A 26,479-nucleotide genomic window follows, 5' to 3' on the forward strand; every position below is an offset into this window, starting at 1 on the left:
GGTTTTATAATCATATGTGACACATATTTCATTTTTTTTGGTTCTTGTAAATTTTCTTGTATGTTATGTTTGGATTTAGTTTGTAGCTAAAAATACAGAATAAAAAAAAAAGAGATTTGGTCTAAAATAATAATAAACCGATCAACCGAACCAACACTAATGTCCAATTTTCGGTTTAGAAGTATTTGCGCGCGTGCGAATCGTACCAGACCGGTTTATGGCTATAACAGAGGGACAGTATGGTAATTTCCAAAGTTCCAAGGACGAGATTGCAAAACAAATGAATCAAATCTATCTTCTTCTTTAACGTTTGATCTCTCTGCCTCTGCTTCGATTGTTTTCTTCAGATCTCTCTCTCCGTTCAACCTTTAAGATCTGAATTATCTCCGTAAAGGCAAGGAGAGAAGGATGTACGGATTCGAGGCGCTGACGTTCAACATCCATGGCGGATACTTGGAGGCGATCGTGAGGGGCCACCGTGCCGGCCTTCTCACCACCGCCGATTACAACAATCTCTGCCAGTGCGAAAACCTTGACGACATCAAGATGCACCTCTCCGCTACCAAGTACGGCCCTTACCTCCAAAACGGTGCGTTTTCCCTCATTTGATCGCTCTCTCGATCCGTGATGATGATCTGATTAGTTGACTTCGATTCTGTTTTGGTTGATGTGAGTTTCTGGGTTTTAGGGTTACGAATTGCTTTCACTGTGGAATCAGTTTTATGTTGATTTAAATTCGTCTTCATTAATGGATCTTTTTTTTAAGCTGATATTTAGACAAGACAATGATTTGTTCTGTTCTTGTGTTTGTTTGAATCTCTGTTCCATTATTGTTGTAACAAAATGTTCTTTATCACTGAATTAGTTTTATTTTAATTGTAATCCATCTTCATGAATGGATTTCAAACCTGGTGTTTAGACAAGACAGTGATTTATCCTGTTCTTTTGTCTGAAATCTGCTTGGTTTATCTGTGTCTCTGTTCCATTATTGTTGTAAAAAATGTTCTTTATCAAACCAATTTTGTTTTAGTTGACATTCATCTTCCTAATTGGATCTCTAAGATGATGTTTAGACAAGACAGTGATTTGTTCTGTTCTTGCGGTTGTTTGTTTGTCTGAAATCTCTGTTTCATTATTGTTGTAAAAGATTTTTATTTTTTTAATCTGTGGCTGCAGAACCGTCACCTCTGCATACCACAACAATTGTGGAGAAGTGCACTCTCAAGCTTGTGGATGATTATAAGCATATGCTTTGTCAAGCAACCGAGCCTATGTCAACCTTCTTAGAGTACATCAGGTTAGTGAGATACTTCGCTAAATCATCATATTCTAGATCAACAGAAGATGGTGGTGCAGTGTTATTATTGGCCTCTTTTAGTTTCCAAATGTAAGCCTAGTAGTTGTGCCAGAATCCTCTCAATGTACATCATAGTGTGTAAGGTTTGGAATTTTCATTAAGCTCCATTCTTAAAGAGATTTCAGCGAAATGGGTTTGTTTTAGTATGTTGAGAGCAAAGAGTTTGATCATTTTGTTGTAGTTTGCTTACTAGGTTATAACGTTATAATCTATCAATAAAAGACGCTGACATTTGAGATATTGGGTTATCTTTCTCTTAATATCGTAATGCAGGTACGGCCACATGATTGACAACGTCGTGCTGATTGTTACTGGAACCCTCCACGAGAGAGATGTTCAAGAGTTGATTGAGAAGTGTCACCCTTTAGGCATGTTTGACAGGTACCTGCATTGACCTTTTGGATCTTCTATACCTCTTCAAGTAGCTGCTTTAATGTTTTTGCTAATGATTTCTCTTTTCCAGCATTGCCACGCTGGCAGTTGCTCAGAACATGAGGGAGCTCTATAGGTTGGTGCTTGTGGATACTCCTCTCGCTCCTTATTTCTCTGAATGCTTAACCTCAGAGGTACATCGCTGAAACATTTACTATTGTTCCTTTTTAACCACCTTGTGGAATTGTTTAGATTATTAAGATTCGTTTAACGTTCGTGTCATTTTCAGGATTTGGATGACATGAACATAGAGATTATGAGGAACACCCTCTACAAAGCATACCTTGAGGACTTTTACAAGTTCTGTCAGGTGCTACTTGACTCTTGGATCTTTTTTTTAACACAAATTCATAATCTACCTATTATGCTAGCTAACCCCATTGTCGCTGTGTATCCGAAATAGAAACTTGGTGGGGCAACATCAGAGATTATGTCTGACCTTCTAGCCTTCGAAGCTGACAGAAGAGCTGTGAACATCACCATCAATAGGTTATTATCTACTACCACAAGATGTTACGGTCTTTATAAAGTCGCTGAAACTGAATTTCCTTTTTTTATGCAGCATTGGCACTGAGCTTACAAGAGAAGACAGGAAGAAACTCTACTCTAACTTTGGTCTTCTGTAAGCATTGTAGACCCAAACTATATATTCCATTCAATGGTGTTTTTCTTACCATGGTTTTACTTTTTTTGCTTGTGAAGCTATCCATATGGCCACGAGGAGCTTGCTATCTGCGAAGACATAGATCAGGTAAACACTTAAGCTAATAACATTATAATATGTTATGTGTGAAAATGAATCTAATTGTCAATTTGTCATTCACTGTTAGGTTCGTGGTGTTATGGAGAAATACCCTCCTTACCAAGCGATATTCTCCAAGATGTCTTATGGAGAGAGCCAAATGCTCGACAAGGCGTTTTATGAAGAAGAAGTCAGAAGGCTTTGCTTAGCCTTTGAGCAGCAGGTTTGTTTCTAATTGCATAACAAGTCTTGTTTCTGATTGGCTGTTTAACACTTACAGTGGGTTGATTTTTTTTTTTGGCAGTTCCATTACGGGGTGTTCTTTGCGTATATGAGGTTGAGGGAGCAGGAGATCAGGAACCTGATGTGGATATCGGAATGTGTTGCACAGAACCAGAAGTCAAGGATCCACGACAGTGTTGTCTACATGTTCTGAGGTCTGGTAAGAAGTGAAAGAACCGGTGTAGTGGTTGTTGGTTTTGCTTGATTGCTCCAGACTCTTGTTTTACCAGAGAAAGCTGTTTATGTCGCTCTACGTGTGAGTGCGTGCGTGTATTAAATTAAACCAATAAGAGAAGAGTCTCCCCTATTCGTTTGTTTGTCTTTGCCATATGTATTTGCTTGGTTCTGTTGCCAATAAACTCTTGTAATAATATCACACTGTTTGTTTTTTTCTTTTCAATTCATATTGTCACTACAAAATCACTTTAAAATACATCCTTTAAATACAATTTATAAACTAATTTGGAATCAGTTTCAAAATGCTTTATTTTCAGTAGCTAAGTTTTTTAATGATTTAAAATTGTGATTTGCTACTGGCAGCATTACAGTAAAATGAACAATAATCTGTGATTTGTGTATGTGATATGATCGCGTAATCATGTTTATTGAATTTTGATTGATTAAAAGTTATAAAAATAGTTAGTCATAAAAATTGTGTAATTCTTTTTACACATTGATTTTTTTTTGAAATAGAATTAGTATATTATATAAAATTTATATTAATAATAAACATAACTATTCATCAAGGGTAACATATACTTTAATCGTTTTACATTTAATTCGAGAGCTGTAAAACAAACAAAAAAATATGAGAATTTTCTAAGATAAGCATTTTTAAGTTTTTGTCACAAAAATAGATTTTAATGAAGAAAATGACCAAAATAAGTTTTATTAAAAAGTAAAAATGTATTTTTACCTTAGGGTTAACCTAGACTTAGAATTTAGAATTAAGGGATGGAGTTTTGGGTATATAGTTTCAAATTAAAAAAAATATTAAAATTTTCAAAATAAAAAAAGACTATTTCGAAAAGTTAAAAATGACTATTTGAAAGAAGGGAAATTGCATCCTATATAGATGAAAAAAACTTAAATACATTAACTAACCAAAAATTTCCCCTCTCTCCTACTTCCTCTTCCTATCTCTCTCTACTCTCTCTCCCAAAATCTAATTTTCATTTTTTTTTGGTTATTTGGCAAATAAACCCTTGAAAGAATTGCCCAAAAATATTTGCAAATAATAATATAGATTGTAAATTTTGAAAAGTTAATTGTATTTATTTGTAAATAATAATTAAAATTGATTTTTTTTATATATGTAAAAACTTAAACACAGATTTTTCTAAAACAGAATAATAAGTACTAGGTTAAGACCCGCGCCTTGCGCGGGATGAACATTATATATATAAATTATTTTATATATTATATGTTTATAGCATATTATGAAATAATAAATATATATTGAATAGCATATTATGAAATAATAAATATATATTGAATAAATAAAAAATCATTATCTACTACTTGTATAATTAAATTGGTGCGAACTTATAAATAAATTTAGTAAATCGAAATTTTTTTTTCTATTTGATATGATATATAATTAAATTTAAATAATAGTAACATATATATGGTATATGTTAATATTAATATTTATTAGATGATGCTTTTTGTTCATATTTTTTTTATCATTTGTATCTGTTAAAGCAAAAAGTCTAAATTAGTGATAACAAAATTTTCACTGTGGGAATAATGGTTTAAGTCATTTATAACATTTAAACAAATTAAGTTGTCAATATTTTTTCAAATTTTTATCAAAAAAATGTTCAAAGTAAATTTCAAAATTACGATATTTATGTATTTTTATATGACATATAATTTAATTTAAAATGATACATATATTTATATATCTTTTAACTTATTAAATGAGACTTTCAACTTATATTATTTTTCAATTATTTGTATCATGTCATAACAAAAGTTTTAAATCATAGATTACAAAATTTGAATGTGAAACTTTTAACAGTTTTAGTAATTTATACTCGTTTTTAAAAATTCAAAATATAATATATAAATAATTTTTTTAATTTTTATTATATGGTTACTATGATTGTTTAATTTATTTTAATAGCTTAAAATTAAACAAATATAATTATAATACACATATTTTTTTATCAAATCTTTATTATTCAAAATTATTAATTGTCATATATACTTTAGCCACATTAGGCAATTCCGTAATCTTATTTAAGAAAATAATGAATCACATTAATAATGTATTTATTGTGGTTTAATAAAAAGCTTATTATATATTTAAATGGACCAACATATTCTCTAAGGATTCTAAGAATCATTCTAGTGATGACATGTGGCTACAAAAAAAATGTTGTAATGCTTCTCAAATAATATATAGGGGATAAATAATCATCTAATGGTAAGTAACCAGCCCTCATTAAAATTTTAAAACGGATTTATTCTTCTTAATTATCAAATGCTTTAAATTCGCTCTCCGTCCATCACTGTGTCTCTGTGTGTTAAAAACTCATCAGTCTCTTCTCTTCCTCCTTGGCTCGCCTCTCATCGGAGCCATGACGGACGTTCATTCCTTCAACAACATCTCCCTCAGTGGCCGCGGCGGATCGGTTCGTTCCTCCCTTATTCTCTTAGGATCTTTCTCTTCCTCTAGGGGTGTCTCCCTATTCCTCTCGCTTCGAAACCCTAATTTCTTATTCCTTGTAGCCGTCTTTAGTTTCCCTCGTTTGATTACGTTTGGTAACTGCAGAACCCTGGACTCCTTAAGATCAACTCAGGAGGGATTCAATGGAAGAAGCAAGGCGGCGGCAAAGCTGTGGAGGTCGACAAATCGGACATCGTGGGCGTGAGCTGGATGAAGGTTCCGAGGACTAACCAGCTTGGTGTCAAAACCAAAGATGGGTTGTACTATAAGTTCATTGGCTTTCGTGATCAGGTTTTTACGCATATCTTCTTGCTTATGTAGATGTTCCTTGTAATTGATTGAGCTTGTTTTTTTATGCTTATGAGTTTGTTTGGTGGGATAGGATGTTGCGAGCCTGACCAGCTTTTTCCAAAGTGCGTTTGGGAAAACGCCTGAAGAGAAACAGCTCTCTGTTAGTGGTCGCAATTGGGGTGAGGTGGACTTGAATGGTGAGTTCCTTAACACCATATTGTGTGTGTTCTCCTCCTCTTAACTGACTATTTTCTAGGTTTTTTAGTGGGAAAGAATCATACTTTGGTCGGAAAGAATCATAATTTGGTTGAGTTTAAGCTTCTTTAGTCTTCTTAAGTGAAAAAGGTTTTAGCTTTATTCGTTTTCTTTTGTGCAGGGAATAATTTAACCTTTTTGGTTGGTGGGAAGCAAGCTTTTGAAGTGTCTCTGGCTGATGTGTCACAGACTCAGCTTCAAGGGAAGAATGACGTCTTGTTGGAGTTTCATGTTGATGATACTGCGGGTGCCAATGAGGTATGTTTCTCCTTTGAAAATGCAGTCTAGCTGAGTTACTGATTCTGTTATTATGTATTTACAGAAAGACTCGTTGATGGAGATAAGTTTTCATATTCCTAATACCAACACCCAGTTTGTTGGTGATGAAACTCGCCCACCTGCTCAAGTAAGTTGATTGAAGTTTTTTTTCCTTAATTATATGGGTGTGTCTTTTTGTATGTTGATCCTAAGAGCATGTCTTAGGTTTTCCATGACAATATCTTGAAAGTGGCTGATGTTGGTGCTGGAGTTGAGGAGGCTGTCGTCACATTTGAGGGTATTGCAATCCTCACTCCCAGGTAAAGATTTTTCCTTACATCGTATCTTTACTGTTAAGAGTATTAGTTGATTACTCTAGCATTTGTTGCTACTGTGTGTTGCTGAATCATCTCATGAATACATGATTGGTTTTTTCTTTCACAGGGGTCGGTACAATGTGGAGCTTCACCTTTCTTTCTTACGCTTGCAAGGACAAGCCAATGACTTTAAGATTCAATACAGTAGTGTTGTCCGCTTGTTTTTGCTTCCAAAGGTAATTCTTTTTAATCGTATCTAAGGGACTTTTACTTGTTTTCACTGACTCTTATACCTATTAATGGAACTCTTGTTATCTGTTTTGTGCCTGCGCAGTCAAACCAGCCACACACGTTTGTTGTTATATCTCTAGACCCACCAATCCGGAAAGGTCAGACCCTGTACCCCCATATTGTGATGCAGGTAAACATTACTTTTATTTTCCCTTTCATATCAATCTTCTTTTAGAAGTTTGTTTCTTTAACCGTTTCAATCTGTTTTTCTCCACCTTCTTTAGTTTGAGACAGACTCCGTGGTCGAAAGTGAACTCTCAATTAGTGATGATCTTATGAATACAAGGTTCAAGGACAAGTTGGAGCGATCATATAAGGTCTCTTGTCTGGTCTCCGCTTATTTTATAGTTCCTTTATAAAAAAATCTATATACACTGATTGCTAAGGATATTGGCTATTATGAATTTTTCAGGGTCTCATACATGAAGTGTTCACCACCGTGTTGCGTTGGCTGTCTGGTGCAAAGATCACTAAACCAGGGAAGTTCCGCAGTTCCCAAGATGGGTTTGCAGTGAAATCATCTCTCAAGGCAGAAGATGGTGTTCTCTATCCACTCGAGAAGGGCTTTTTCTTCTTACCTAAACCTCCAACGCTTATACTTCATGATGAGGTATATATGGTTATTGATGATTTGGAAAGTTTGTTAAGCTTTTGAGATAGAGTTGGTTTTGTTTAAACAGTTTGTTTTTTTTCGTTTTTTTAGATTGACTATGTGGAGTTTGAAAGGCATGCTGCTGGTGGTGCTAACATGCATTACTTCGATCTCTCCATAAGACTGAAAACTGATCATGAACATCTCTTCCGGAATATTCAGAGGAACGAGTATCACAATCTCTATTCCTTCATAAGGTTTGTATCTCAGCATCAACGTTCTTGAAATGAACGGTAGTGAATAAAACATCATCCTTCTTTTGATGCCAGCTCTAAGGGATTGAAGATCATGAACCTTGGAGGTGCGGGTACCGCAGAGGGTGTAGCTGCTGTTCTCCAGGATAATGATGATGACGATGCTGTTGACCCTCATCTTGAGCGTATCAGAAACCAAGCTGCTGATGAGAGTGATGAGGAGGACGAAGACTTTGTTGGGGCTGAGGATGACGACGGTGGCTCACCGACTGATGATTCTGGCGAGGACGACGACTCTGATGCTAGTGACGCTGACGGAGGCGAGAAAGAGGTTAAAACTGTTTTCATATTTACTTAATCAAAACTCTTTCATAAGTGAAACCATATCTTATTTTTATTCCTTCTTTAGAAATCTGTTAAGAAGGAGCCCAAGAAAGAGGCTTCGTCTTCGAAAGGATTGCCCTTAAAGAAGAAAGCGTTGGCGACAGAAGAAGGAAGTAGTAAGAAGAAGACGCAGAAGAAGAAGAAGGATCCCAATGCACCTAAGAAGGCAATGTCTGGTTTCATGTACTTCTCCCAAATGGAAAGAGACGTGAGTTCTCTTCTCTCCTTTGTCTTACATTTCACTCTTAGGCAATGTCTGATTGTTGTATCGTTTTCACTTAACAGAACATAAAGAAGAGTAACCCAGGAATAGGATTTGGAGATATAGGAAAGGTGCTTGGAGATAAGTGGCGTCAGATGTCTGGTAAGATCTTCCCTTAAAAAACTCTACATTTCTTGGTCTTAGCTTCATCGTCTTTGTGTGTGTTTTATGTAAACCATAGCTGAGGAAAAAGAGCCGTATGAAGCTAAGGCGCAAGTTGACAAGAAGCGATACAAGGATGAGATTAGTGATTACAAGAACCCTCAGCCCATGCTTGTAGACTCTGGAAACGATTCCGACAGTAACTAAACACTCCAATGCCCCCCCAGAGATGCACTAGTATCTAAGGTTTGACATGCTATCTTCTGCTTCATCTTTAGCTTGTGTGTTTTTTTCAATGTAGCGACTAGAGATTCCTAAAAAACTTGGTTACAAATCTACTGAACTTATGTTCGATTTACATAATTATTTTAAATGAATCCAACTTCAACTCGTAACAGTATATACAAGAAGCAACAAAATCAGTAGCATTACGATATATATTATTAACCGTTTGGAAGATAAATAAGCTTATGAACAAGAAGCATCTAAAATCTTGTGGACAATAGGACGAGCTCTACACATAGCTTTCAACGGTTCAGCTTTGCGCATTATAGTTCCTTTCTCAGCTTCTGTCAAGTCCACATATTTTTCTCCATCTCTCTCCCAATCGAAACATTGAACCAACGAACCCAGAGCCAAAGTCACAAGCCGCTGAGCTAGCCCTGAACCAGGACAAGCTCGTCGTCCCATCCCAAAAGACAACATCTTCTTATCCTCACCTTCTTTCTCAAACCTCTCTGGCTTGAACTTCTCCGGCTCTTCCCACATGTTTGGGTCTCTATGAATGGCCCATGCGTTCACCATTACCATCGTGCCACGTGGGACGTCGTACCCTGCCACGATGCAGTCTTCTGACGCCATGTGAGGGAGAAGCATTGGAACCACAGGATATAGCCGTAATGTCTCTGACGTAATGTTCTGTAGATAAGGAAGTTTCACAATGTCTTGTTCCTCTATTAACCGGTCTGAACCGATTTGCTCCTCGATCTCGGTCCTTGCCCTTTCCAATACTTCTGGATGGTTCAACAAGTTAGCCATCGCCCATTCTAAAGTTCCTCCTGATGTATTAGTCCCAGCAATTATCATAACCTATTCAAATCAAAACTTTGTTATAAAAAAATACAATAAACCCTTAATAAAACGTTACTAGTATGCTCTCTTATTACTTACAAGTATGATTCCTTTGATGATAACATCCGTGTAATAATCAGGCTGAGTTTCTTGGAGAGAAAGCAAGTGATCGATCATAGTGTTACCCTTTACTTTCTCCGCACGTTTCTCGTCCACTAGACTCTGTAAGAACTCGTCAATTCGACCCGCTAGCTTTTTCACTTGTTTCTCGTAACTCGTTATCAAACGAAGGATCGGGAAATAGTCTGCCACGTTTCCAGCGCCGCTGCTAACAGCCACATCGGCGATCAACTGCCTCACGTGTCTTGCCTCATCATCGTCCTCTGTTTCATCACCGTAAAATCTCTTTCCGGCCACCATCCTAAGGATGTTGTTTATAGTCAAGTTCATAAACAATGTTCTCATCTCCACCTTTGCATATTCCTGAATTTCAAAAATGTTATATTCAAATGATTAATAATTATCAATGGTATGTTAATCCAAATTACTTGGTTACATAACTAGATTCTTATCCACCGAATTTTTATTTTAATTATTTAAAATTTAGTTGGAAATAATATGGGAAAATATTATGTTCTAGCTTTGTTAATATTGTAGAGTACTATGTTACTGTAATCGATGATATACAAAATGTCTATTTGTTTATATTTTGCAGAAAGTATATTATAACAAAAAGTAAATGTAAATCTTTTATATTTCTAAACCTTAGGTTAATATTAAATGGTACATACTTGTTGAGAGTTGTTGGATAGAGAGAATATCAGCCGTCGGATCTCGTCCTCACGGATGGATAAGAAGCTATTGAGTCTAAAAGACGAGAAGATCTCAATGGTGCCAACACGACGGAGGTTCCGCCAGCTGTCACCATAAGCCGCACTGACCATGGTGCTTGAATTGTATCCGATATACTTTCCGAAGATAAACTCCGGCCGGTTAGCTAAAACGATGTCGTTTTTGGTGAAACATTCCTCCGCGACGGAGTGAGAAGAGACAACGAAAACGAGACGTGTGCCTAGGCGAAGGGAGAAAATGGAGGCACCGTCTAGAGATTTGGGGAGAGAGAGAAACGTACGGTGTAGCGGCAGCTTTAGGAGGTGGAGATGTCCGATGACCGGAAATGGACGAGTTGGACTCGGCGGTAGGTTTAGTTTACGCCGTCGTGCTCCGAACAAAAGTTTCAAAGAGAGGACGAGAAGAAGAGAGATGGGATGAAGTAGAAAGTTTCCATTATTGAGTTAGCTTTCTATATTTGTTTAAGTTTATTACAAAACACAAGTGCTTAAGCAGGTTTTATAGTGTGACATCGAGCAATAAAAATATAATATTTTACATCAACTAGTTGCATTGAAGAAGATAATTCATAATTTATCTTTTTGCATGAAAGTTAAAGAAGAGGATAAGCGTTTTGGTTACGTCACTGCCTACTATATTTTGCTTGTCTCGATCAACATGGGAGTAGGAGACGGGGATGCTGATATCATTAGGCATTAGCTCATGTATAGCACATGACACGTGCGAACTTTCATGTGATGTGTTAGACGTCACTGCATGTGTCACAACATATTTGTCTTTATACTAACATTGATTGACGTCTACCAAACATTTTGAAAACCTTTATAAAAATGTCTAGTAAGGTTGAGTCTCGCCCCACGGAATGTACGAGCCTTCGGACAATGAGACGAGTATAACAAGATTCTGAAGATGGAGTTTATGGACAAGAATTAGAAGCATCTAAAATCTTATCCACAATGGGGCGAGTTCTACACATAGCTTCCAACGACGTAGACTTATGCATTGTGATTCCTTTCGCAGCTTCTGTCATGTCCACATATTCTTCTCCGGTTCTCTCCCACTCGAAACACTGGACCAACGAACCCAAAGCCAACGTTACTAGCCGCTGACCTAGCCCTAATCCAGGACAAGCTCGTCGTCCCATCCCAAATGACATTAACTTCTTATCCTCCCCTTCCTTCTCAAACCTCTCTGGCTTGAACTTCTCCGGCTCTTCCCACATCTTTGGGTCTCTATGTATGGCCCATACGTTCACCAATAAGATTGTTTTACGTGGGACATCATAGCCTGCTACCATGCAATCTTTTGACGCCATATGAGGGAGAAGCATTGGAACCACAGGATAAAGTCGTAATGTCTCTGCCACTATGCTCTGGAGATAAGGAAGTTTTACAATGTCTTGTTCCTCTATTAACCGGTCTAAACCGATTTGCTCGTCGATTTCGGTCTTTGCCTTTTTCAATACTTCTGGATGGTTCAACAAGTTCGACATCGCCCATTCTAACGTTGCTGCTGATGTATCAGTCCCGGCAAGTATCATAACCTATCAAAAATTTAAATCACTTGAATAACAAAAATAAAGTTAGATAACTGTTTTTATTTTTGAGATCTAGTTACTTACTTCTATGATTCCTTTGATGATGACATCGGTATAGTACTCAGGCTGAGTTTCTTGGAGAGAAAGCAAGCGATCGATCATGGTGCTACCCTTTACTTTCTCTGCACGTTTCTCATCCACTAGACTTTGCAAAAACTCGTCAACCCGACCGCCTAACTTCTTGACCCGTTTCTCATAATCTGTTAACCAACAAAGGATCGGGAAATAGTCAGCAGCGTTCCCCGCACCGCCGGCAGCAATCACCTCGGCGATCAAGTCCCTAACGTGTTTTGACTCATCGTCGTCCTCTGTTCCATCGCCGTAATATCTCTTTCCGGCCAACATTCTAATGATGTTGTTGATCGTCAAACCCATGAACAATGATCCCAGCTCCACCTTCGCAGGTTCCTGAAATTCGATTATTAAACCAAATGGTTACGTTTCGAAAGTTCATTTTTTTATTGGTATAAAAATATAGAAACACTCTGTTCTACAATGGATGATTTATAGATGGTGTAATATAATGGTCATTTTAAAATATTTCATACTATTTTTATTATTTTAAAACAATGTATTGCTTTTTATAAAATAATTTTTTTTGGTAAAATATTAATTTTTTCAACTTTCGAGTCTCATAAATCTCTAGACAGTAATATTTTATTTTTATCTCTAATTTCTCGATACAAATTGTATCATACAATTGTACAATGTATTAATAATATGCTTAATTCAAATATTAAGATATTTGTTAAATACTACTATGCCCCTTTCAAAATAATATATGTTTTAGAATTTTTGTACTTTTTAATAAAACATATTAAAGTTTAGTTATAAATAAATAGTTTTTTTGTAATTTTATATTTACTATGTTTTTTAACCAATAAGACTTTAAAAAGTGTAATTAATTTTTTAAACTTCATAGTTTTTTATTATTAGTTGACAAAAATTACTTGAAAATGCAAAATTGTATCTTTTTGAAATGGTGGAAGTATATGGTTTATAATTTTTTTTTATAATGATACTTAATAGTCGAGACCGTAACTAAAGTATTAGTTAAATCGCAGTTACTTGTAGGGAGTTTTTCGATAAACATAATATCAGCCGTCGGATCTCGTCTTTACGGATGGATAAGAAGCTATCGATCCTAATGGACGAGAAGATCTCAATGGCGCCAATACGACGGAGGTTGCGCCAGCTGTCACCATAAGCCGCACTGACCATGGTGGAGGAGTTGTACCCGATGTGTTTCGCGAAAAGAAACTCCGGCCGGTTCGCAAAAACCACGTCGTTCTTGGTGAAGCATTCCTCGGCTACGGAGTGAGAAGAAACAACGTAAACAAGACGAGTGCCTAGGCGGAGTGAGAAAATGGAGGCGCCGCCTAGTGACTTGGAGAGAGAGAGAAAGCTCCGTTGGAGTGGCAGCTTTAGGAGGTGGAGGTGTCCTATAATAGGATATGGCCAAGCTGGACTCGGCGGTAGGTTTAATTTGCGCCGCCGTGTTCCGAGCAAGAACGTCAGAGAGATGAAGAGGAAGACAAGAGATAGAATCATGTAGAAAGGTTCCATTATTGAGTTGTTTTTTGTTTTTATCATTATCTTAAATTCGCTTAAGGTGGTTTTATAATGACAGTCGAGGGAAAATGTATTATTGCCTCAATTATTTCGAGTAAATTAGGTACGCACGTTTGTGGAAGAGAATAAAAGAGGATAACAGTTTTTTGACGTTACTTCATACTACGTATAATTTCGTGCCACTGGCCGCTAAAATTAGTAAATGGAGTAGAATTGATATTACCTCATGTGAGATTACATATATACAACACGTGCTAAACTATAACGATGTGTGATTGTTGTAATGTTGTCTGAATTGCTTCGCTAAGTTCTTCACTTAGGTTAATATAGATTTGGCAAGTGAGTCTGGCAATGGCAAAACAATGTGATTGGATGAATAAAATGCACGAGGGAGAGTTTCAAAACAATTAGGAACTGCTTCTGAAAATCAGAAGATATATATCATTCGTTTCCAATTGAAATCGAGACACTAACTTAGGGTTTCGTCTTCAAGTTTGATACGTTGAAGCTGACAGGGTCCATCATTTAAATCTAGACAAGACCCTTAGAGCATCATTATCCCTAAACCCTTTAAAGGGTCTCTTATTTAACTTTTTATAGTTTTTAAAGTGTAAAAGTGAGTTTTTTTTTGTGACGTCGAACAGCCATTCTATTACTCAAGCTTGAGGTGGTCTGGGTAACCAGATCGGAATAGAACAACCAATGAAAAGTAAGTGTAAAAATGAGTTAAAATACTTAGAAAGAGATTTGCACATTTATGTGGTTTATTTCAAGTCTCTTAATTATGGTTCTTAAAAAAAAAGTATAAAACATTCTCAACACAAGTTTGTTTTTAAAGATCATAGTTGTTGTTACTCACCCATGTACACAAAGTAATCTAGGAACACAGGTAAATGTATAAATAAAAGTAGATGGAATCATCATTTGCTTATACATATATTATAACTTTGTTTGTAGACATCATTACATATATTTAGCTTTTGAAGGTTATGTATATGCTACAACACGAGACAAACACACACAACATCTATCTATCTACGGAAGCAAAAAATGGTACTTACAAGATGGGCAAGCACTTCACAATCACTCCCAGTATGGTACTTGTGAAACTTCAGTCTTTCACTCTGCTCTTGGGAACGCATTGATGCTCCTTAGAGCCTGTTTCACACCCATCCTAGCAGCTTCCCTCAAATACCAATACTTGAAAAGCTAAAATTCAAAGAACAACATCATTTGAATTACGGTGGTTACATAAAAAAAAAGGAGAGAAACCCATACGAGCAATCAAATGGATAGAAAACACATCAATGAAGTTAAAATTCAAATACTATTTTACAGCATCTCTCTACTGAGTTTCATAGGAAACATTACAAAATTGATTCCTTTACTAATCGATTCAATAATCAATTGGATGATTTTCGATTTCTCTACACCAATCAACACAAATATATATACTTTTTGAAGATTTTTACTCCGAAGCAGTATGTGAGATCATTGAGAGTGAGACAATTCATATAAACAAAAAAACACAAAACTTTCAGCATCAAATGGTTGGACCAGAAACAGAGGATAACAGAGTTGAGTAACCAATTACTATCTTCTTCGTTCTCATGAGCTAACTGAGAGAGAAAAATCAAAACCTCTTTGAGAAGAATGGATTCAGGAAACGGGCCGTGGCTTCGTCAGGTCTCGAGGAGAAGCTGTGGCTGTCGTCTTTCTTGCTTTTCTTCTTCTTAGACGAAGACGCGTGGAGGAGTGACTCCATTTTGAAGGAAGCATGAGAGAAGTGAGATGGAGAAGAAGAAGCTACAGGGAAAGGGAAGAAGAGGAGACCGTCTCTTGTGTACCCTAATTAAGAGACTGTCTTTATGATAATTGATATATATATATTTTTTTTGTAATTAAACTAATAAGAGACTCCTTAAGAGAATTGGATAAAGATGCTGAGAATGAATTTCTAAGTGGAGTTTTTCTAAATACTCTCTGTTTCAAAATACTTGAAGTTTTAGGTTGGAGCACAACTATTAAGAAACTTGTCTTTTATCCAAAAATATCATTAAAATATAAATTAAAAATAATTTAACCAATCACAAAACATATTATAAAATATGATTGGTTACACAGTTTTTGATAAAGTTAAAAGGTACATTGAAATATGAAAACATCATCTATTTTGAAACATCAAAAACTCTCTAACACATCATCTATTTTGAAACGGAGGGAGTATACTTTAACATTAAAAAATGGACAATTATCAATAGACTATTTTCAAGTTTTGGTCACAAAATATACCACAAAGAGAAAAATGACCAAAATGTTTCATTTAATAGGTAAAAGAATACTAGTACCCTAGATATATAAATTTTAGATTATATTTTTTTCAAATTCGAACTTTTTTATAAAAATTTTTTGTTTTGATTTTTTTTTTCGAATTTTTTTTTTTTCATATGTTTTTTTTTGTAATACGAAAATACTTTTTGAAACTATTTTTCAAATTTTTATTTTCAAATTTTTAATATTTGTTTTCTATTTTATAAAATTTTAAACCTCAAACCCAAATCTACACCCCTTAACTCTAAACTCTAAGGTTTGGATTAGTTAACCCTAGGGGTATAAGTGTATATTTATCTCTTTAATAAAATATTTTAGTCATTTTGATTCTTAGAGTCTATATTTGTGATATAAACTTTTTTAGTGATATCTTAGGGTATTTCCCTTCAAAAATATATGGGTCGTTGAAAAAAAAGAAAAACTCCAAAAAAATACTCCAACTACATTTTGTTAAACATTTTAATATCCAATTTTTTTGCAATCCAGTTTGATATCCAAACTAATTATTTTGCTCATTTAATACACTTACTTTTAATTCTGTGCCAATTTTAATACTGAAATTATGAAAATTTAATCAAAAATATTAATAGGCTTCAATCAAAATTTAAAATCTCTCTAAAATTCAAAAAAAAAATCTTAAAAATTTCAAATTTATTTTAGGTTTTAAGAATAAAAGTAACTAAATTTGGATAATATTCTAAATTTTAGAAAAATTAAGTATGAGCACAATAAATAAATTATTCAAAACTTCAGAAAACATAGTAAATTTGAAATTAAAACAAAAAAATATTATGAAAAAAGATTATCAAAAATTTATTTACTTTATTCTTAAACATTAAAATAAAATTTAAAATTTAACTTTTTTTTTAAATTTTAGAGATTTTGTAAGTTTTGTCTGAAACGTATTATTAAATGAGCATACTTTGGGTATTAAAATGAGCATATTTTTAAAAGTAAAAGTATTAAAATGAGCAAATTAGTTAGTTTGGATATTAAACCGGGTAGAAAAAAACTTGAGTATTAAAACGCCTAACGAAACTTAGTTGAGATATTTTTATGGAATTTTCCCTTGAAAAAACTGAACTAAACTTCAAGAATTTTTTTTGAGAAATGACTAAAACATGGAATTGATTCGAGGATTTAATATAAGAAACATAGGACACTAAAGGCAAAGCCATAATAACCTCTTGTGAGTTTGTGTTGGCCCAAACATCGTGCCGGTTCCCACCGGTTTGCTTAAAATTTTGTTTCGTTTCAGCAGTAACCGTTTTAACCGGATCTGTTCGGTTCAGTTTATTACCTTTAATATTCTCCAGTTCTCGAAATCCACATGATTTGGCCAGCCACTAATAAGCTATGTTTGCTATTTTTTTTCAAAGATGTGTCCATCAAATTCTCTAAGTCATTGATTCCATAAATCTAAACTTAGTATTCGATTCATTTCATTATATATAACAGTTCAAGAAAAAAAAACCATCTCATCAGTATATATCATCAATCATGAAAAAAGTTTCTTTGTTGTGCTTATGTTGCATCACCATCTTGGCAACAAGTTTAAGCTTCAATGTAGTTTCAGCACACGAGATAGCCGTGAATGCGCCAAATACGATTAAAGATATAGAGTCATACATCTCTAACAGAGCCATTGGGTTTGTTTTAAAGCTGGAAGATGAGTGTCCGATAAGAGAAAAGCTAAGATCATTCTTTGAGAAACTAAAGGATCTCTTGAAGTTGGAGTCCTCTGTTACACCGATGATCGAAGAAAATGAGCCCAAAACGTTCATGTCCCATATGAAATCGAAAGCCGATAATCTCCTCCAAACGATGTTGATGATTGGGAGAGGACTGGTGAGTTCCAGTGAAAGAAAAAAAGCTCATCCTTTTGAATGACTCAAATAAATGTTTTACTGATTGTGAGTGTTTATCTACGGCTTATTAATTGGTTTACTTGCTTTTAAAATAATTTTAAATAACTGTTTTCGAAAATATATTTTGATATACAAAATATTGAAATTTAAACTATGAACCTTTTTTTTTTGTATAACACAAATTACAAATATTTGGATTTGAAGAATCAAAGTTCTAGTCTTATGTGGCCAATACTGAACTAACTTCCATGACCACCCAGCTATGCTTCAAGGACATGTGGAACTTACCAATGATTTTTATTTTTTTGAATACGACAGTTGAGTTCAAGTGTAAGGAAGGAGATGTTTAAAGTGATGAAATCGCTCACTGAGTTACATGCTGCGATTGGTAAAGTTATTACGGAGAAACATATAAAAGGGGACGAATCAATGTCACTTTCTTTGGAACAAAAGAACGCCGTCGAAAATGCAGTATCTCAATGGGAAGTAACAATCACCCGAATCGTGGAGATTGTTGTAGAAGTTAAGTCAAAAAGTTCAAGTGCGGCTTCAGGGGAAGAGAGCAGTAATACTGGTCAAAACAGCACTTCGGTGAATGAAACCACGTTGGAGTCAAATAAAGGAAATTCCGAGTCCATGCAAGAAAATTCAGATAATGTTAGTGAAAGCAATGAAGATTCCAAAAACGATGTAGCAATGAAGGCTAAAGAAGGCAATAGAGTAGAAGATGTTAAAGGAGGTAATAAGTTTTTTTAGGAAGAAAAAAAAACGTAGACTCTAATATCTTTTTTTTGTCAACAATCTAGATGTGAATAATGAGAAGCAATTAGAAGTTCAAGGAGGGAGTATTGATTCGAATACTAATACGAGCTTGGATGCTAAAGAGGATATTAACTCAGAGGTCAAGGCTAATACTGATGGAAGTTCCATTACTAAGAACTTGGAAGAAGCTAAAGGAAATAGTGGAGTTTTAACAAATGATAATAATTTGGAGAACAAAGGGAGTGAGGTTACACTAAATGATGGAGATCACACGAAGGAAAATGGTGAAGAGACTCAAGAAAACAATGGAGAAGTAGTGATGAATGAGAACTTAGAGAACAACAAAGATAATAAAGAAGTGAAGGATGATGGATTGGTAGAGACTAAGAAAAATCATGAAACTTCTATGGAAGAAAATCGAGAACATACTCAAAGAGGAACTGAAGTTTCTATGAATGAAGAAAACATGCATACCAAAAGTGGAAATGCTGATTCTAATAAGGAGAAGGAAGTAGAGGTTCAAGGAGAAAATATTGGAGACTCTACTAAAGATGTAAATTTGGAGAATAAAGAAGATTTTAAAGGAGGTAATGGAGTTTTTTTTAGAAATAAAACAACAAATATTAAAGGTCAAAAAGTGGACACTAATATCTTTTATTCTCTACAAATGTAGATGCTAATAGTGAGAAGAAATTAGAAGTTCAAGGAGGAAACAATGGAGATTCACAAATTAACAAGAATTTAGATACTAAAGAAGATGTTAAGTCGGAGGTTGATGCTAGAAATGATGGAAGTTCGATGACTGAAGAGTCGGAAACTCAAGGAAATGATGAAGTTTCTACAAAGAATACTAACTTGGAGAATAAAGGAAGTGAGGCTACATTAAATGATGAATACCACACAAAAGAAAATGGGAAAAATACTCAAGAAAACAATGCAGAACTAGTGAATGATGAGAACTTGGAGAAAAATAAAGATAATAAAGAAGTGAAGGATAATGGATTGGTGGAGACTAACACAGATCATGAAAATTCTACGGAAAAAAAGCGAGAACATATTCAAGGAGGCACTGAAGTTTCTATAAATGAAAAAAAGATGCATACCAACAGTGGAAATGCTGATTCTAATAAGGAGAAGGAAGTAGAGGTTCAAGGAGAAAGTATTGGAAACACCACCAAAGATCTAAATTTAGAGAATGAAGAAGACCTTAAAGGAGGTAATGAAGTTATTTAGAATGACAAAAACAAATATTAAAGGTTAAACGTAGAGTTTAATATCTTTTATTTGTCCAAAAATGTAGATGCTAATAGTGAGAAGCCATTAGAGGTTCAAGAAGGAAGTATTGGAGATTCACACATTAACAAGAATTTGGATACTAAAAATGGTGTTAAGTCAGAGGTTGATGCTAGAAATGATGGAAGTTCCATGACTGAATCGGAAGACACTAAAGGAAATGGTCAATTTTTTACAAAGGATACTACCTTGGAGAATAAAGAGAGTGAGGCTAGAATAAATGATGAAGATCACACAAAGGAAAATGGGGAAGAGACTAAAGAAAATAATGGAGAACTAGTGAAAGATGAAAACTTGGAGAACAACAAAGATAATAAAGAAGTGAAGGATGATGGTTTTGTAGAGACTAAGACAAATCATGAAAATTCTACTGAAGAAAAGAGAGAACATACTCAAGGAGGAACTGAAGTCTCTATGAATGGAGAAGTGATGCCTACCAAAGGTGGAAATGTAGATTCTAATAAGGAGAGTGAAGTAGAGTTTCAAGGAGAAAGTATTGGGAACTCAACCAAAGATATAAATTTGAAGGATAAAGAAGATGTTAAGTCGAAAGTAGAGACTAATAAAAATGATGAAAGTTCCATGAAGGAGAAGCAAAGATATTCTCAAGGAAATGATCGAGTTTCAACAAAAGATCAAAACTTGGAGAGCATAGGAGCACACAAAGAGACTATGAATCACAAAACAGTAGAGGCTATGAAAAATAATGGAGATCAGATGAAGGATAAGAGGGAAGAAAATCAACAAAGAGAATCAATGAAGGATGAGAACTCAGAGAACAAAGAGGATAAAAATGAATTGAAGGACAATGAATTAGTAGAGACGAAGACAAGTAATGAAAGTTCTGTAAAAGAAAACAAGGAAGAGGCTCAAGGAAGTAATGAAGTTTCGATGAATGGTCAAATGGATTCCTTAGGTGCAAATGTGGATTCTAATAATAAGGAGGCTGTAGAGTTTAAAAAAAGACATGTTGAAGACTCGAATAAAGATTCTAAACCTAAGGTAGAGGCAATAAAAAATGAAGGCAATTCCATGGAAGAGAAGGGAGAAGTGGCTGAAGGGAACAATGGAGTTTCAACAGAGGATAAGAACTTAGAGAACATCGAAAGTGAACAAGAATTAAAGAACAATATACCAGCAGAGACGAAGACCAACAAAGAAACTACTATGGAAGAAAATAAAGAGAAGGATCATGTAAACAATGATGAGTCCACATATGATGGAAATAAGAACGAGTCTAAAGATGATAAGTTGGACAAGACTAAGAAAAATAAAAAAGATCATATGGATAAAAAGTGGCGAGAGGCTAAGGGAAATGAAAAAAGTTTTATGAGAGAACACCAAAAAGAGGTTAGTGTTGACAACAAAGGCGACAAGAAAGAGATTAAGGATGGAAAACCGCTGGAAGTTAAAGAAAATAAGGAAAACAAAGAAGAAACTCAAAGAAACAGTAGTGGACAATACACAAACGTAGACAATAAAGAAGGTAAGGATGACAAATCAAAAGAGGCTAAAGAAAATAAGGAAAGTTCTAACAATAAAATACAAGAAAAAGTGCAAGGAAGCGGTAGAGATACAACTAAGGTAGACAGAAAAAAAGATAGAAGCTCTATAGATAACATGGACATAGAGGTTCAAAAAGGAAGTGAAGAGTCAATGAAAGAGGCAGAAAGAAAAGAGCATGAAAAAAATAAATCTACGAAAATTGAAAAAGAGGAAAAAAAGCAGAAAGAGCACGAAGAACACAAATCCAAGAAGAAAGAAGAAGAGAAAAGGAAAGAGCATGAAAAAAATAAGTTGAAGGAAAATGATGATGATAAAAAGAAGCAAAAAGAACACAGTGGATACAAATCCAAAAAGAAAGAAAAAGAGAAAAGGAAAGAACACAAAGAACACAAATCCAAGAGAAATGAAGAAGAGAGAAAAGATCACGAAAGAAACAAATTGAAGAATGAAGAAGAGAAAAAGAAACAGAAAGAGCACGAAGAACACATATCCAAAAAGAAAGAAGAAGAGAAAAGAAAAGAGTACGAAAGAAACAAATCAAAGAAAAATGAAGAAGAGAAAAAAAAGCAGAAAGAGCACGAAGAACACATATCCAAAAAGAAGGAAGAAGAAAAAAGGAAAGAGCACGAAAGAAACAAATTAAAGAATGAAGAAGACAAAAAGAAGCAGAAAGAACACGAAGAACGCATATCCAAAAAGAAGGAAGATGAGAAAAGGAAAGAGTACGAAAAAAACAAATCGAAGAAAAATGAAGAAGATCGAAAGAAGCACAAAGAACACATATCCAAAAAGAAAGCAGAAGCGAAAAGGAAAGAGCAAGAAAAAAACAAATCGATGAAAAGTGAAGAAGAGAAAAAAAGGCAGAAAGAGTACGAAGAACACATATCCAAAAAGAAAGAAGAAAATAAAAGGATAGAGCACGAAAGAAACAAATTGATGAATGGAGAAGAGAAAAAGAAGCAGAAAGAGCATGAAGAACACATATCCAAAAAAAAGGAAGAAGAGAAAGAGAATGAGCACGAGAAAAACAAATCGAAGAAAAATGAAGAAGAGAAAAATAAGCAGAAAGAGCACCAAGAACACATATCCAGAAAGAAAGAAGAAGAGAAAAGGATAGAGCACGAAAGAAACCATCTGAAGAATGAAGAAGACAAAAAGAAGCAGAAAGAGCACGAAGAACACATATCCAAAAAGAAAAAAGAAGAGAAAATGAAAGAGCAGGAAAATAACAAATCAAAGAAAAATGAAGAAGAGAAAAAGAAGCAAAAAGAGCATGAAGAACATACATCCAAAAAGAATGAAGAAAAGAAAAAGAAAAAGAAAAAGAAAGAGCACGAAAAAAATAAATCGAAGAAAAATGAAGAAGAGAAAAAGAAGCAGAAAGAGCACAATGAACACTTATCTAAAAAGAAAGAAGAAGAGCATAGGATAGAGCATGAAAGAAACAAATTGAAGAATGAAGAAGAGAAAAAGAAGCAGAAAGAGCACGAAGAACATATATCCAAAAATATGGAAGAAAAGAAAAGGAAAGAGCACGAACAAAACAAATCGAAGAAAAATGAAGAAGAGAAAAATAAGCAGAAAGAGAACGACGAACACATGTCCAGAAAGAAAGAAGAAGAGAAAAGGATAGAGCATGAAAGAAACAAACTGAAGAATGAAGAAGAGAAAAAGAAGCATAAAGAGCACGAAGAACACAAATCCAAAAAGAAAGAAGAAGAGAAAAAGAAAGAGCACGAAAGAAACAAATTGAGAAAAAATGAAGAAGAAAATAAGAAGCAGAAAGAGCATGAAAAACACATATCCCAAAAGAAAGAAGAAGATAAAAGGAAAGAGCATGAAGAACACACATCCAAAAAGAAAGAAGAAGAGAAAAGAAAAGAGCACGAAAAAAACAAAGCCAAGAAAAATGAAGAAGAGAAAATGAAAGAGCACGAAAAAAATAAATCCAAGAAAAATGAAGATAAAAAGAGTGAGCATGAACAATACAAATCTAAGAAAACGCACAAAGAAAACAAATCCAATAACAATGAAGAAGAGGAAACGAAAAAGGGAGAATATGAAGAAACCAAATCCAAGAAAAATGAAGAACAAAAGAAGAGAGAACGTGAAGAAGAGAAAAAGAAAGAACATGAAGAAAACAAATTTAAAAAAGAAGAAGAAGAGAAAAAGATGAAAAGAGACTACGATAATAACAAATCTAAGCAAAATAAAGAAGATGAAAAAGAGAAGACCAAAGAAGACGTAAAAATGTCTAATGATGATAAATCAAAAGATCATGAAAAAGAAATGCTAGCAAATGCTAAAGAAAAGAGTGAGGAAAGTGAAAAAGAAATGCAAGCAGAGACTCTATCAAGGAGTGAGGAATCAGATAAAGAAATGCAAGCAGATGCTCCAACAAAGAGTGAGGAATCTGTAAAAGAAATGCAAACAAAGACTCATGCAAGGAGTGAAGAATCTGAGAAAAAAATACAAGCAGAGGCTCAAGCAAGGAGTGAAGAACATGAGAAAAATATGCAAGCAGAAGCTCAAGCAAAAAGTGAGGTATCTGAAAAAGAAACGCAAACAAAAGATCAAGCAAAGAATGAAGAACCAGAGAAAGAAATGCAAGCAAATGCTCACACTGAAAATGAGGAATCCGAGAAAGAAATGCAAGCAGAAGCTCACGCAAGGAGTGAGGAATCTGAAAAAGAAATGCAAGAAGAAGCTCAAGTAAAGAGTGTTGAATCTGAGAAAAGAAAGCACACAAAGGCTCAAGCAGAAAATGAAGATTCCTCGATGAAAAAGCAAGAAGAAATTCAAGAAACAAATGTGGGTGAAAAGAAAGATCAAGGTGATCTTAAAGAGGAAGGTTCCGCAGATGGCAAAACAACTGAAATCAAAGAAGGTTCTATAGAAGAAGACTCCAAAGATGGTGAAACTGTTGAAAACAATGGAGTTAATGAAGAAGCCATGGAAGAACATTCCAAAGATGGCAAGGTAGTTGAAACCAATGGAGGTAAAGAAGATTCCATGGAAGAAGGTCCCAAAGATGAAAAGTTAATTAAAGATAATGAAAACACAACTGAAATAAGTGGAGGCAAAAATTCAACGGTGGGAGATTCATCTTCTGATGATGGTAAGATAGTGGAAAACAATGGTGGCAAAGAAGATTCCCTGGAGGAAGGTGAAGATGGTAAAACAGTTGAAATGCATGGAGGTAAAAATTCCACTGAAGAAGTTTCTAAAGATAGTACGACAGAAATTAATGGTGGTAAAGAAGATTCAATAGAAGAAATCTCTAAGGATGGTGATATAGATGAAATAAATAGAGATAAAGAAGATTCCATGAAGGAAGGTTCTGAAAATGGTAAGACAGCTGAAATCGATGGAAGAAAAGAAGTTCCAATAGAAGAAGGTTCTAAAGATGGTAAGACACTTGAGAATAAGAATAGTACAGAAAGTTCGGTAGAGGAAGGTTCTAAAGATAGTCAGACAGTAGAAGTCAATGAAGGCCAAGATAAATCCATGGAGAAAGGTAATGGAAGTCAAGAAGTAACCATGGAAGAAGGTTCAAAGGATGGTAATACAACTGAACTAAATGGAAGTAAAGATAACTCAATGGAGGAAGGTTCCACAGATGGTAATACAGTTGAAACGGATGGAGTCAAAGAAGATTCCATGAAAGATAAGGCGACGGAGGTTCAAGGAAACAATAATAGCTCCACAAGTGATACATCAATGGCGACAGAGGTTCAAGGACATAATAATAGCTCCACAAGCGATACATCAACGGATGTTAAAGGAGACAGCGCATACATCAATGAAGATTCTACAAAGAATACAACACTGGAAGCTCAAGGTGGTAGTGCTGGAGGCTCAACGAATGGTACAATAGGAGAGACTACAAAGAGTAATGATTCCATGAGCAACCAAAACGTGCAGCATGTTGAAGGAGACAGCATAGACATCAATGAAGATTCTACAAAGAACAAGACAATGGAAGCTCAAGGTGGAGGTGTTGGAGACTCAACGAATGGTGAAAAAGAAGAGACTACAGAGAGTAATGATACTATGAACAACCAAAACGTGCAGCATGGAGAAAACAATGCAAATTCCACAAATAACCAAACATCAGAAAGTTCCTCAACGGAAAAAAAAGTGACAACAGATATCGAGAGCAGTACTTCAAAAGAAGTCACAAGTTTCATATCAAACCTTGAGCACAAATCTCCAGGAACACAAGAGTTCCAGAGCTTCTTCCAGAAGCTTAAAGACTACATGAAATACGCATGGCCAGTATCTTCAACATTTGAGGCAACGGACTCAAGATCCTACATGAGTGAGATGACAAATATGGCAACAAAAGTCTCGGATGCTATGGCTGTCTTGCAAGCCAAGAAACTTGGGTCAGGACTGGTGAGTTAACCTAAAACAACTAATAGAAAAGTCCAAAAAAGTAGAGGATCATAACGGAAACTTTGATCTGGTTTTCTTTGACAGATGAAAACAACACTACAAGGATATCAACAAGAGGTGATGAAGACTCTTACCATCTTGCAATCGGTTTTGAGCAAAGCAGTATCGGGACAACAAAGCCAGAACTCTGGTTCCTTGACGCTTACGTTATCACAACAACAAGCAATTAAGGAAATAACTTTGAAATGGGAACAAGTGATGTCTCAGTTCGTAAGAGTTGCTACGGAGAGTGAGAAACAATTTTCAATGGAGACTTCCACTGGAAACGGCTTTCATATGAAAAAGAGTTTTAGCTCTAGCTCTAGCTCTAGTAGTAGCTCGAGTTCAAGTCCAGGTTTGGATTTCAATCTCAACAGTGAAAGTCCGGAGATGGTGGATGTTAATAGTTAGAGAGTACATTATGTCGATAACAATATGATTATGGTTCATTAGAATTTTACACTGTTGTAAAATAAACCCCAGTCGCCTTGAGGTTTAGACTTTTAATTCTAGGGTGGGTACAATATAGATCGGAATACAAATTGTGAACTTGGGATGTAAATTTTTTCTCGTGGATATGCAAGTAAATTAAGAAGCGGCAATTACTCACTGATACTATGCATGTATATATATACTTTTAGGACTTGGATCATTATGCATATATTTGTGTATTTTGTTAGAGACAAATTTTTGTTTC

At 34.9% G+C, this 26,479-nt stretch overlaps 4 protein-coding genes and 1 pseudogene across 4 annotated transcripts; 3 read left to right on the top strand and 2 right to left on the bottom strand.

The window, feature by feature from the left end:
* The first annotated feature begins 263 nt into the window (after positions 1–263).
* Positions 264–3,213, top strand: LOC106371132 (V-type proton ATPase subunit d1-like). The gene is made up of 10 exons (XM_013811172.2): positions 264–589; positions 1,177–1,297; positions 1,631–1,738; positions 1,821–1,923; positions 2,019–2,099; positions 2,193–2,278; positions 2,352–2,411; positions 2,492–2,540; positions 2,620–2,754; positions 2,836–3,213. The coding sequence occupies exons 1-10, from the start codon at positions 409–411 to the stop codon at positions 2,965–2,967; spliced, it is 1,056 nt and encodes a 351-aa protein (XP_013666626.1). The 5' UTR covers positions 264–408; the 3' UTR covers positions 2,968–3,213.
* A 2,033-nt stretch (positions 3,214–5,246) lies between these two features.
* Positions 5,247–8,883, top strand: LOC125606444 (FACT complex subunit SSRP1). The gene is made up of 15 exons (XM_048775513.1): positions 5,247–5,452; positions 5,593–5,778; positions 5,870–5,975; positions 6,155–6,291; positions 6,356–6,439; positions 6,517–6,611; positions 6,736–6,844; positions 6,943–7,029; positions 7,124–7,216; positions 7,312–7,509; positions 7,603–7,748; positions 7,821–8,076; positions 8,155–8,337; positions 8,415–8,493; positions 8,573–8,883. The coding sequence occupies exons 1-15, from the start codon at positions 5,399–5,401 to the stop codon at positions 8,698–8,700; spliced, it is 1,941 nt and encodes a 646-aa protein (XP_048631470.1). The 5' UTR covers positions 5,247–5,398; the 3' UTR covers positions 8,701–8,883.
* LOC125606445 lies at positions 8,828–10,924 on the bottom strand (annotated as a pseudogene).
* Positions 10,925–11,175: 251 nt separating this feature from the next.
* Positions 11,176–13,652, bottom strand: LOC106371130 (cytochrome P450 81D11-like). Its single transcript, XM_013811169.3, has 3 exons — positions 13,082–13,652; positions 12,038–12,421; positions 11,176–11,959 (listed from the first exon to the last, which is right to left on the bottom strand). The coding sequence occupies exons 1-3, from the start codon at positions 13,604–13,606 to the stop codon at positions 11,333–11,335; spliced, it is 1,536 nt and encodes a 511-aa protein (XP_013666623.1). The 5' UTR covers positions 13,607–13,652; the 3' UTR covers positions 11,176–11,332.
* Positions 13,653–17,323: 3,671 nt separating this feature from the next.
* LOC106369478 (trichohyalin-like) lies at positions 17,324–26,477 on the top strand. The gene is made up of 7 exons (XM_048775502.1): positions 17,324–17,764; positions 18,103–18,523; positions 18,591–19,133; positions 19,220–19,762; positions 19,847–21,645; positions 21,802–25,743; positions 25,828–26,477. Exons 1-7 carry the CDS (start codon positions 17,417–17,419, stop codon positions 26,191–26,193), a joined length of 7,962 nt encoding a protein of 2,653 aa, XP_048631459.1. The 5' UTR covers positions 17,324–17,416; the 3' UTR covers positions 26,194–26,477.
* The last annotated feature ends 2 nt before the right edge of the window (positions 26,478–26,479 follow it).

This window comes from Brassica napus, unplaced genomic scaffold (genome assembly GCF_020379485.1).
Source record: "Brassica napus cultivar Da-Ae unplaced genomic scaffold, Da-Ae ScsIHWf_885;HRSCAF=1255, whole genome shotgun sequence".
Lineage (NCBI taxonomy): Eukaryota > Viridiplantae > Streptophyta > Magnoliopsida > Brassicales > Brassicaceae > Brassica > Brassica napus.